The sequence below is a fragment of the Podarcis erhardii genome (assembly GCF_964252035.2).
Source record: "Podarcis erhardii genome assembly, chromosome: 1".
Taxonomy (NCBI): Eukaryota; Metazoa; Chordata; class Lepidosauria; order Squamata; family Lacertidae; genus Podarcis; species Podarcis erhardii.
Genome location: NC_138497.1, coordinates 10736856 through 10749871, shown reverse-complemented (window position 1 = coordinate 10749871; position 13016 = coordinate 10736856). Strand labels below are relative to the sequence as shown.

Sequence of the window (13016 nt, the reverse complement as noted above, 5' to 3'; positions counted from 1 at the left end):
AAGAAATATGGACGTATGAATCAAATATAAATAAAAGAGCAAGGTTCTGTTGACTCCAAAAAGCGAGAGAGCCTTTGAATCACCATATGTTTGGCTTGGATGCCTGCCACGGTTGTATAAATAGACCCTCCGCTGGAAAACCTACGGCGAGAGAGAATGCTTGTCCAGAAAATAACACAGATCCCAGAGCAGAAACCCTTTGCTCACGGAAAAACAGTGATCCTGATAGTATTAGCATTTGTGCATATCACATCTGTCTCCCCTAAGTATTTCACACCCATCTCTCTACATCCTCAAATCCTGCCACAGTCCAGTATGGCCGCAAGACAGGCTTATGCAGGTGAGAACAGGTCAGACTATAGTCCACATTAGCAAAATACATTTTAAGCAGTATCATATCACTTTAAACAGGCAAGGCTTTCCTTCCGCCCGCGCCCCCCCCCCCAAAGGATCCCGGGAACTGTGGTTTGTTGAGGCTACTGAGAGATCTTAGGAGACTCTTGTCAGAACTACAACTCCCAGAGTTCCCTGCGGAGGAGTTGACTGTAAAAACCACTCTGGGAACTGTGGGTGAATAGGGGTCTCCTAACAACTCTCAGCACCCTTAACAAACTACAGCTGCCAGAATTCTTCAAGCCCATGGCTGTTTAAAGTGGAATCGTAGAGATTTAAATGCATGGTGTAAACATAACCTATATTTTCAGGTTGGAGGCACCTTGTACACAAGCCTAAGAAACAGGTGTGAGGGTCTCAACTTACCATTACAGCCATTATAACATACCCCCCCCCGACACACACACAATATTTCAGGGTTTTTGCTAGCTAGGCAAATCTATCTGAGCTCCCAAGTACCGTATTTTTTAAAGAAGTGGTTTGAAGACTAGAAAACAAAGCCAAAAAATGCATATAAATATTAATGCAGATTTTAAAAGATGAATGAGGGGAGGGGGGCACAGCCAAGAGAGATGTAGCAGCAGATCCCACCAGCACAAATGCAAAGAATCAAAATGTCTTGGAGCACGGCGGAAAGCACTTTGTGGGAGGATAAATGGTTCTTTATTTCTTTGCACTGTTAGTCTGTACTGCGGTATGATTTGTAGCCTTTTTCTGCTAGTTAACAACAAGGAAATGTTGAAACATTTTGAGAAAAATTAAGAGGCAACATGACAGGGGCATGCAAGGTTATGTGGATAGGGGGAAAGCTTTCCTCCCTTTCTCATAATACTAGTACAGGAAATGTCCAAAGCAGCTGAATGTTGGGAGATTCAGAGCAGACGAAATAGCTCTTCACGCAAGCGCAAAAGATGTTGCAACGGCCACCAACTTGGGTGGCCCCACAAGAGAAATCAGACAAATTCATGGAGGTAAATGGTCAGAGGCTCTATGGTCGCGCATGGCCACTGTGAGAAAAGGGTGCCAAAGTAGACAGGCCATTGGCCGGATCCATTGACCCAATCGTCTTGTGTTCTTATCTTTCAGGGGTATGGTAGGATACGTCCTTTTTATTTTCTCTGATGGATGAACAACTTTCGAATTTGTTCTAGTGCGTTTTATTCAATGCGTTTTGCTCTAAATTACTCACAAACTGTTCATTGTTTTATACTGTTATAGATTTAGGGTAGAGACACAGGTGGTGCTGTGGGTTAAGCCACAGAGCCTAGGACTTGCCGATCAGAAGGTCGGCGGTTCGAATCCCCGCAACGGGGTGAGCTCCCGTTGCTCGGTCCCTGCTCCTGCCAACCTAGCAGTTTGAAAGCACATAAAAGTGCAAGTAGATAAATAGGTACCACTCCGGCGGGAAGGTAAACGGCGTTTCCGTATGCTGCTCTGGTTTGCCAGAAGCGGCTTAGTCATGCTGGCCACATGACCCGGAAGCTGTATGCCGGCTCCCTCGGCCAATAAAGCAAGATAAGCGCTGCAACCCGAGTCATCCGCGACTGGACCTAATGTTCAGGGGTCCCTTTACCTTTAGATTTAGGGTAAACCCTAGAAATTAATAAATTCTAGGATTGCATATGGGGTGGGAAGGGAGAAATAAAAGCTGCAGAGGAATTCCTGGCTAGCATGGCCAAGGAAGGGCCATTAAGGGAACAATGGAGGGCCACTGAGGGCCCACTGATGACGTTGCCAATGCAGGGAAGTTCCCTCCCCACTATCCTGAGGTATGAACAGAGTGATGGTGATGGGGTGTGTTTTTCAACAAGGGTTGTTGGGAGGAAGAAACAGAAAAAGGAGGGCTGAAATCCATCTTGCAGGGAGGCAGCCTGAAGGTTGCCCAACAGTTCCCAGGTGCTGGAAAAGGACTTGAATCCAACTCTCCCTGGTCCAAATCCACCCTATGTTCATTCATAGCAGTTGTCTTCAACCTTTTAAAACTCAGCTGGGGGCTCATCTTTAACTTCTGGACTCCCTCCATGCAGACTGAAGGTGTAAATAGGCGAATAAACCATATTTATTGAAGTATAACATTCTGCACCCATTCTACAAAGGGACACAGAGAGAGGCAGACACCCGGCTTTTGCAACAATATATTTGCAAATTGGCTTATTTATTTGCAAAGAGCATTTTTTTTAGTAGAAAGCAATAAATAAAAACAATATAACAGCACCACCACCACCAAAGGAATGCCATAAAATAAATGAGGAATGAGCAGGGCTTCCTCTACTCTCCTCACATGCAACACTGCTCAAAAACCAGCTTATTTACAAAGACAGGAAGGAGGAGGAGGCCGGCAATTAGAGTAACATTAACTTGGCTGGTTGACAATCCCGGATAAACAAGGAAATCCAGCCTATTTTGAACAGAAGTGCCCATTGCCATTTTTTAAGGGGATTTGATGCTTTCAGCTTACCAATCCCAAACAGAATGGATTCTGCTCACCAAAACATTTGGGAGAGAAAACAAATATATTTTCCTTCCCAAAGAACACCAGCCACGTTTTGTGGCCTGAAAGGTGCTTAGCAAGCCCCTCTCTTTTGCAATCTAAAGCAGCTCTCAGAAAGGGGGTTTATTGGACCCTTCGTGGACTCAGGTGGGTCACCAGTTGTGCAGCATCCATTGGGCCTAGCTGCCTCAACAGTATCCCTTTAAAATGCTCAGAGCCAATTATATTTAGGATGGAAGGAGAGGTTTTAGCAGTGTTTGTTGGTTTCTTTCTTTGCCTGGAAAAGGACGAGGGACAAAACACATTAATGAGTTTAGCTGTCTGGCTTACTGAGGAGGGGGAAAGACTGGCTGGTCAGGGACTTCAACAACAGAACCTGAGTGTTCCTTGATGGCTGGAACTTGTGATAGGAATTTTATGGTCTTAGATATATGGCAACGTTCACAACCACATGTACATAGATCAGCACAGGAAAGCCAACCTGGAACCATTTTGATTCCTAAACTGAGCAAATGTTTCTCTGCATGGTCAAAATGGAAAAGCCTCCCTATTGTCTCTTCCTTCACAAATCCTGTCTTAATCTGTGTTTGAATAAAGGTGTGAGCCTGTGACCTGGCCCAGGAAATAAGTATTTTACCACTACAAAAGACTGGCCAGGCTCCCCAGGAAATCCAATCAAGTAACCTGCCAGACAGGAGATAAACAAGGACAAGAGAAAAACAACATTTAAATTTCTGTGATGTAGGTGGGATGTATCTGAGGGGTGGTCTTAGGTTACACCCCTTCTGTGATGTATGCATAATGTTTCTGGGGGTGATCTTGATCTAGAGGATGGGAATTTCAAAAGTCTTTATATGCCCTTGCACAGCATTTTGGGGGGTCCTCTTCCTCTCCTGTGTGTGAGGGGAGTACCCTGTTGCAACAGATCAATAAAGGTCAGGCTTACTAGCTGCTTTGCTTCTCAATATTCTCTGGTTGGCCTCTGTTATTTTCTCCTACCAATAGGGAACCTATGTAAGGACTCTATATGGGCTCTTGGATACCCCATAAGGGAAAAGGGCATATTTTTATTTACAACAAACTTTCTCTCCTCTGCCTTTGAAAGGTGACATCTTTCAGCAAGTGGGAGGGAGAAGCAGTTTTTGTTGCAGTTTAAGTTTTGGGAAAGAAGTTCCACTGTGGTTTGGATCGAAAACAAGTCATGTACTCCCTCCTTTTCCATCATGGATTCAGTTGAACAGAACACTTCCTGGTTTCATCAAACCAGTTCACTGTGACATCCAAACTGGGAAACTGTGGTTGAGATGATCGTTCCAAAACAAGATTTCAAAGAAGGATCAAACTGTGGTTTGGAGGGATTGCTCAAACTGCAATTTCCCTGTTCGAGTGTCATGAAAAATGAGGACAATGATAAACTTTGCTTGTTCGTGTTATGGTCCTTTATTTGTAAAAAGTCTGTTAAAAATGAGCAGCTTTCTTAAACCATGGTTCTTTAAACTATGGTTTGTGCAAAAACAAAATCAATCTCTCCCTGCACACACACACACACACACACACACACACACACACTTGCAAAGGAGAAGGACACGGAAATGAACAGAAGAAGCAGCCTTTTACTATTCTCTAGGATTTCAGACATGGCTCTCTCCCAGTCCTATTTGGAGATGGTGGGGACTGAATGCAAGACCTTATGTAAAGAAGATGCTCTTCCACTGAGCTTTGACCCTTCCCAAAATCTTCTGCTAATGTCATGTTAATGAATGGTACAGATGCAGAGCTCAGTGGAAGAGTCGGCAACTCTGATTAGGCCTTTCCCTGTGGAATGATATGATGAAGGTTAGTGGACAAAATCGTCCCCATCATTTTATGGGAAAACTTCACTTGTGAAGTTTCTGCACAGTGGTGCCTCTGGTTAAGTACTTAATTCGTTCCGGAGGTCCGTACTTAACCTGAAACTGTTCTTAACCTGAAGAACCACTTTAGCTAATGGGGCCTCCTGCTGCCTCTGCACGATTTCTGTTCTCATACTGAAGCAAAGTTCTTAACCCGAGGTAATATTTCTGGGTTAGCAGAGTCTGTAACCTGAAGCGTCTGTAACCTGAGGTACCACTGTACATCCATAACACAAACTTGGAGGAGTGGGGAAATAAGTCTCTGTAAGACTCTTTTTACCTCCTAAAAAGTAAGGGGAAATGTGTGTGCGTCTTATGGAGCGAATGCAGGCTGCGCAGCTATCCCAGAAGCCAGAACAGGAAGAGGGATCACTGCTTTCACTGCGCAGCAATCCCTCTTGCTGTTCTGGCTTCTAAGATTCAGAATATTTTTTTTCTTGTTTTCCTCCTCCAAAAACTAAGTGCGTCTTGTGGTCTGGTGTGTCTTATAGAGCAAAAAATTCGGTAAGTCTCAAGGAATTGTCTCAGAAGACATTCATGCAATACAATTAATGCTGTTCAGAGAGGCCTATATTTTCACGCCTGCTTCAAATTTCACCACTTCATTTCATCTCAAGTCTGGACAAGCTGTCCTCCACATCCAAAGCCGCTAAAGGAATTCCTCATTAAGGCAGGGCTTTTTGGAGATCCCTGCCCACACGTTTCTAGCAGACTTCCATCTTACATGATCACGGGCTCGTGTAGTTCAAGCAGTTACAACATAGCGACGCAGGCAGGTTTAAGAGGAACACGAAGTCTGAACTGAGTGGGCATGGTATGTGTGGAAACGACATGGGAGAAACATGAGCAAACATGACTCGCTTCTGCTTTGAAAAGCACAAGGCGCAAGCCAACGGACAGTGACATATTTTATTGTATTTTAAGATCGTGAGGTCATTGCCCAGTAATGCAGCCAACTACTTCAGTTGCTGCACACTCATTATGTAATGCAACCTGAAAAGCTTAAGAAATATTGGGTGGCCTCCGTTGTTGTGTGCAAAATTCCACTCACGCAACAGGACTTTCTCTTCTTCTACACCCCGCCCTTCAAAATCTGCTTGAGAGGGAGCAGATTTTAAGACTGCATGGGGGGTACTGAATGGGAGAGGAGAGGAAAGGGAAAGTTCCATTGCACAAACAGACATCTGCTGCACAAGCAGAACAGCTGGATGTGACCCACTGTATTAACAATTCTATTATGATTAATAGTTATTAATTGTGGAGGTATGTGATAGTTTGCAGAGGGATGCATTTGCTAATCCCTCGAGAAGAACAGTAGCAGCAGCCAGGAGGCGATTTCAGCGTTCTACAGAAAGGCATTTCTCGCCCTGCAAATCAAGAGTCTCTGCCAAACAGCTTCACAGGCGGAGAGACTGTGTGCAATAGAGGGATAGTACGAGACTCTTAATCTCAGAGTCGTGGGCTCGAAACCCACATTGGGCAAAGGATTGAACAACATGGCCCTCATTGTCCCTTCCAGCTCTACAGTTCTCCGATTCTGTGAAAATGTGGGGGAATATACTGTTATTATAAGGGATGAGGGTGGCGCTGTGGGTTAAACCACAGAGCCTAGGACTTGCCGATCAGAAGGTCGGCGGTTCGAATCCCCGCGATGGGGTAAGCTCCCGTTGCTCAGTCCCTGCTCCTGCCAACCTAGCAGTTCAAAAGCATGTCGAAGTGCAAGTAGATAAATAGGTACCACTCCGGCGGGAAGGTAAACTGTGTTTCCGTGCACTGTTCTGGAAGTGGCGTAGTCATGACCTGGAAGCTGTACACCAGCTCAATCGGCCATTAAAGCGAGATGAGCGCCGAAACCCCAGAGTCGGCCACGACTGGACCTAATGGTCAGGAGTCCCTTTACCTTTATACTGTTATTATGATGACTATTTTATTATTAGGCTTCAGTATATTTTTCAAATGTTTTTATCACTGATGTTCCGTGCTCTACCTGGAAATGCAAGGGATTGAACTGGTGAACTTCTGCATACAGAGCACCTGCTCTGCCACTGAGCTATGCCCCACCCTGTTCAGCGTGTTTAGCATCTGGCAGGGGAAAGCAGCTGGAAGGAAGGCTGGAGGAGGACAGTGAAGTGTTGGGAAATGGGTTTAGCTGCCAGCGCCTCCTCTGACATTTCTCTGCCCTCCCCGAAGGCACTTTGCAACTTTTTTTGGCATAGCCTTTGGTTCTCGGCTGGGATGTCTCCATATCCTGTAGCCACTAATAGTCAGCTCAGGTGAGAAGCTGTAGCAAGACCAGCTTGGCCTCAGCTCCAAGAATGAAACAACAGGCATGGACACCGATACTCGAAGAGCTGCCAGTCTTGTCCATCTGCCTATGTTTCTGGCCAACTCTGCTTTTTTAAATTTTGAAACACACGACATTCGTGAATTTCATACACACACAAATCACACCTCGTTAATTTTATTAAGAAGTGGAAAACTGCTCTAACTGAAGGGTTTTCTTGATGGTGTTACTAGAGGCTCACCCAGTTAGTTTTATGTCCACGTCATGCTTCCAGCCTCTCCTCCTTGAAGAAGCTCAAAGCAGCCTACAAAGTCACCTTCCTATCAGCATCATTTTTGGGTGCCTTGGGCCAATGTTGTTGTGGTCCTGGCAAGATCTGAATCTGTATTTTCTTACTGTAAAGGTAAAGGTAAAGGGACCCCTGACCATTAGGTCCAGGCCGGGTCCTGAAGGCAATAGGGCCTGATCCGGCCCCCGGGCCTTAGTTTGCCAACCCCTGCTCTAAATGTTACACCTGTCTTCACCCTCTGCATTACAAAGATGTCCGCAAACATGATATGAAGGCTGGCAACATCATGTGGGAATCCCTTGCGGACGATCACAGTGCCTGGAGACAGACATACAGGTCGTGCATCCATAGCTGTGACCAGAGGAGGGAGGGAGGCCCGTTCTCATGCTGCCACCCTCCAGATCTCCAAAAGCACGCATGCACATATACATATGCACACACACACACACACACACACACACATTATTCACCATACTGAATTATCAATAAAATATGAAACTTTAAGCAATGGTTAATTTAAAAGGACACTAAGTTTTTAGAAGTGGTTGCTTACTTTTATTTTTGGGGAAGACTCTTATTCCTTGCATTAAGGGTAGCCAAATTCTGTGCGATTGCCATAAAACTTAGGGAACAAGCTGTGCTATCATAATGATTAAGGCCTTAAATGATAATTTTAGGTTATATTCAAAAGTCCTTCTGTTTCAGTGTATCTGAGGAAGTGTGCATGCACACGAAAGCTCATACCAAGAACTAACTTAGTTGGTCTTTAAGGTGCTACTGGAAGGAATTTTTTTATTTTGTTTTGACTATGGCAGACCAACACGGCTACCTATCTGTTTAGGTTATATGTTAGTGACTAAGTTTTAATTTATATTTTTTTAAACTGTTGCTATATCTGTATTATCCCTGTTGTACCTAATTGCAAATTCAAATGTATCCCTATTGTGTTTTATGACTTTCTTGATATTGTATGTATGCTGGAACTGGTCTGTGACCGAAATAATCAAATTCATAAGGAGGGAGGGAGGAAAATAATCGGTGGGCTGAGAGAATAAATGCCGTGGTGCATCTGCAGCAGCGCAACTGGATGCTTTCATCTGCCCCATCTGCAACAAAACATGTCTTTCCCGTATCAGTCTCTACAGCCACAGCAGGTGCTGCAACCTTCCAGCTGTTTGACTTCATCCCCAAAGGCACACTTCTCCACTGCCTCCGGGGACAGATGCACGCCAACAACTTCACCCTCAGCCTCTGCCAGGCTCTGCTTGTGAATCCCTCAGCTCACACACGAAAGCATGAGTAGAAAAGGCTTCCTCCAAGAAACACAGTCCTCTTTTGAGAACCACCCCCTTAACAGTATCCAGCCTTCACTTTACAGCAGGGCAGGGCATTATATTCCTACAAAGGGTGATTGACCCACAAAAAAAGTTCACTGGGAGCCACAACCAGCAGTGGGTGGAGCCAGAGTCAATGGTGGGTGGGGTTTGCAGCTGATCCCCAACCACAGGCCCTGCACCCCACCTTCGGGATCTTCAAAGTGGGACCCACATTTTATCTCAGTAATCCTTACAACAGCCCTGTATGGTAGGGTAGAATTATTGCTCCTGCGCTGCAGGTGAAGAGGCAAGGTTAAGAGTGAGTGGCTTGCTGAAGTCCACCTACTGAGTTTGGAGCAGTGGAGAGGCTCCAGCTGGGAGCTACACCTTCAGAAGAGCACACCTGTGGAGGCAGGCTGGAATAATAGTCTCCTCTCCCTTGTTTACGTGGGATTCCCCCACTTTAACGCACTCTCAGTCTTCCCATCAGCAGAACTGGAGAGCTGAATGCAAAAACATTTTGCAGAATGAAGGATGGGTTCAAAGCACAGTGAGTGATTATCCATTTCTCGAAACTCGGGATGAAACAATTTAGACCTCCGCCATAACTCAAGCAGCACTTCTATGGCCTCCTCAGAGCTACAGTTTTGATTCGCTAATCATCTGGCATGTTGTGCCACATCCACTTACCTCTAAACTATTTTGTTTGCTGCTTCATATTTCTGGGATCCTCTAACCTCAAGAAGAACTGACAGACTCGGCTGCTTTTTAAAACATTCAAATGTTTCATCCAGCATTTTATTGCTGTTTTTTGCATGCTTCAAATTGCATATAAATTATTGTTTGTTTTAAATTTTTCTAACCTCCCTTGGGAGTGGGGTTTGGGGTTGTTGTTGTTTTGCCCTGAAAAGCATGGATTTAATGAATTAGGTTTTGCTAACTTCACCGATCGCAAAGCAAGCAAATCTCTTACCCCACCAGCACCTCCACACACACACACACACACACACACACACACACACAGATAAAGCAGAATCGGCTCTTTACGCCTTCCTATGCTGGAGCCAACAGCTGTATTTAAAAGACGCTCTCTTTCCTGGTCCTTCCATTCTGAAAAAGCTGCATCCCGTTGCATCTCCTGCTTACAAACGTCCATGACACAAACAAACACCGCCAATCTCAAAATGTCACACGCGTCTTTTGTTATTGGGGCAGCTGCCTCCTCGCAGCCCCAGCCCGCCCCGTCCTAGATCCCGGGGCGGGTTTGCTCCGAGGGATTCCCCCGAGCAGAGGCGCCCCGGGGCTGCAGCCCTCCTCCCGCGCTCCCGTCTTTTCGGCCGGGGAGGAGGGGAAGGGAGAAAGGTGGGACGGACACCTAGGGAAGAACAAAGGCAGCGGCAGACAACAAAGGGGGCCAGGTAGAGCAGGCAGCCAATCCCATCGCAGGCGCGGGAGAGAGGGCTCGCCTAACAAGTGGTGGCCGCGCGCGCAGGGGAGGGAGGCGCCTCGCCGCGGGGAGAAGGAAACCCCGCTCAAGTTGCGCGCTTCGGCCCCGATCCGCGCGGGCCACGCTCCCCAACACCTGCGCCAAGCTCAGGCCCGATGGGGGTGGAGTGTGACTAGGGAGAGGGAGGAAGACGAGGGGCTTTTCCATCCCGCCAGCCTTTGCCTTGCTCTTTCAAATCCCACGGGAACAAATGGCTCCCGCCTCCGTTGCCGCCCGAGCTCCTTTCCCGCCCAGGCGCGCAGGGAGAGGCTCTCGAAAAGGCGCCCGAGAGCAGCAGCAGCAGCAGCACTCGCCTCTTTCTCTCCCGAGTCCAGGAATCTGGGGGCAAAAAAAAGGGGGGGAGGCTTTCGGGCCGCTGCCTCCTAATCTCTGCGCCCGGAACTTCCCAAGTATGAATCTCAAAGGCCGCATCAATAACTGCCCTTCTCTGCTAATTCTATTAAAAAATAAAAACAAAACTCCCCTCCCTTCTTCGCTCCCATCTCTGCCAAGCCCCCCCACCCTCGAGCGCTCTTTTGCTTTCGCTTTGCTCCAAAAACTTCGCCAAAGGCGCGCGCGCAAGGAGCTGGGTACATTCTCCAAACTCCAGGCGATCCACCCAGGCAAAGATTGTGCCACCAGCAACGCACAACGCGCGCTCCCCGCGCAGAGTTCCGCCGCTGCTGCCCCGAGCAAGGCCCGCTCCTTTCCCCCGCTGCCGGTTCAGCGACGCCCGGGGACCCTCCCCAACCGCGGACTCTCCTTTGCGCACGGAGGGAGGAGAGAGAGAGGGGGGGGAAAAGGAGAGGGCTCACTTTTCTTTGCGCGCGGGGTCTGCAGGGGGCAGCCGCTCCGGATCAGCTGGGGAGGTCGCTGGTGGGCGGGAAGGGCTTTCCTTGGCGCCGGAGTCCTTCTCCTTCCCCGCCGCGCCGGGGGGTTTCCGACTCCCTCTGCCGCGCAAACCACGCCCCGGAGCCGGTGCCGCTCGGCCCGATCGATTGCTGCCTGCGGTTCTCCGGCGGGATCGCGGCGGCCGCCCCGGATGGAAAGAAGGGAGCGCGCGGGGGTTGGAGCGCCGCGCCGCGCCTCGCCTTGGCCGTCGGCCCGACAGTCCGCCCCCGGGAGAGAAGGAACAAGGAGGCTCCCTTCTCGCTCCCGGCCTAGCGTGCAGTTCCTCGCCGCCCGCCTCGGCCCGGCCCGGCCAGCGCGCAAACAAACAAACAGCACGTGGCGGGGAAGGCCGGGAGGAGGAGCGGGGAGGGCACCTGCTCGGAGCGGGCTTACTTGGTGGTGAGTGGAATTGCGCGCCGTGGGATTTTGGCAAGCAGAGAAGGACCTAAGCGCTCTGCGCGGGTTTTGCGCCCGATCCACCGGTGGCGGCCGCGGGTTGTGCTTAGAAAGAGAGGCGTGGATGTTGCGCAGGTGTTTAGAAAGCATGGGCGCGGGGCAGCCTTGCCATCTAGGAACAGGTGCGCGGGTGTGATCCAGGGACTTCTGAATCACAGCAGCGTGAACTTCTGCAATGGGGAAGATGGTGCGAGAGAAAGCTTTGAAATTCCAGCTCACGCGGTTCTGATGCTCACATGAGACAGCCACCCAAAGTAACTTGGGAAGCGGGACATGAACAAGAAGCCCCTGCCATTGAGCTTGGATCTGGTCCTGTTATAAAAGACTTTGAAATATAAACACCTGTCAAAATATCTTGCCCTACACCAGCACATTTTAGCACTGTGTAAGGCAGAGTTGGTCTGTCAGTGGGCCAGTTCCCTGGAAGGAGGATGGGAAAAAACTAGAATGAGTTGGCTAATCCTGTCATTGTCCATGGGGTTTTCTTCGCAGGGATACTGGAGTGGCATGCCGGCTCCTGCTCCAGGTGGATCACGTTTGGTCAAAACTCTCCACTATGACCTATCCATCTTGGGTGGCCCTCACAGCGTAGCTCATAGCTTCTCTGAGTTATTCAAGCCCCTTTTCCACAGCAAGGCAGTGATCCATGACAGCATCTTAAAAAACAGAGACATCACCTTGCCAACAAAGACCCGTATAGTTAAAGCTATGGTTTTCCCAGTAGTGATGTATGGAAGTGAGAGCTGGACCATAAAGAAGGCTGATCGCCAAAGAATCGATGCTTTTGAATTATGGTGCTGGAGGAGACTCTTGAGAGTCCCATGGACTGCAAGAAGATAAAACCTATCCATTCTTAAGGAAATCAGCCCTGAGTGCTCACTGGAAGGACAGATCCTGAAGCTGAGGCTCCAATACTTTGGCCACCTCATGAGAAGAGGTGGAAAAGACCCTGGAAAAGACCCTGATGTTGGGAAAGATGGAGGGCACAAGGAGAAGGGGACGATGGAGGACAAGATGGTTGGACAGTGTTCTCGAAGCTACGAACATGAGTCTGACCAAACTGCAGGAGGCAGTGGAAGACAGGAGTGCCTGGCGTGCTCTGGTCCATGGGGTCACGAAGAGTCGGACACAACTAAACAACAAACAACAACAATCCTGTCATTGCCTCTGGCTCCACCTATGGGCTCTCTTCCTTCCGACCCACCAGTCTCCCACCAAGCATCACTGTCCACAGGGACTACCAAAGTTGATTCCATACCAAAGTACGCCAGGTGGAAAAGAATCAAGGAAGGTGTTTCGTCCAGGAAAGGTGGAGGTTGCTAGGCCCAGAGAAGGAGGATCTGATTTAGACCACAATGACCATATCTGTAGGAGAGCTGCTATCTTTCAGCTTCTGCACCCCAATGTTTTACAATTTTTAATTTAAAAGATTAAATGAAAGCCATTCCTAATCCGCCGAACGTTTTCAATGCCCTCAAGCGGTATACACAAATAATGCAGAAACTCTAAAACTACAGA

General features: G+C 48.1%; 1 protein-coding gene across 5 annotated transcripts in view; it reads right to left on the bottom strand.

The window, feature by feature from the left end:
- SYNE2 (spectrin repeat containing nuclear envelope protein 2) overlaps positions 1 to 12139 on the bottom strand; it is a 250960-nt gene extending 238821 nt beyond the window's left edge. For 2 of the 5 annotated variants that reach the window (XM_081857038.1, XM_081857039.1), the window contains exon 1: positions 10967 to 12137. In XM_081857038.1, coding sequence (XP_081713164.1) covers positions 10967 to 11588 — 622 coding nt within the window. In that variant the 5' untranslated portion in view covers positions 11589 to 12137. Of the gene's footprint in view, positions 1 to 10966 lie in introns of all 5 variants that reach the window. The other 3 variants (XM_081857036.1, XM_081857040.1, XM_081857037.1) reach the window with 2 other exon arrangements.
- Between the last annotated feature and the right edge of the window lie 877 nt (positions 12140 to 13016).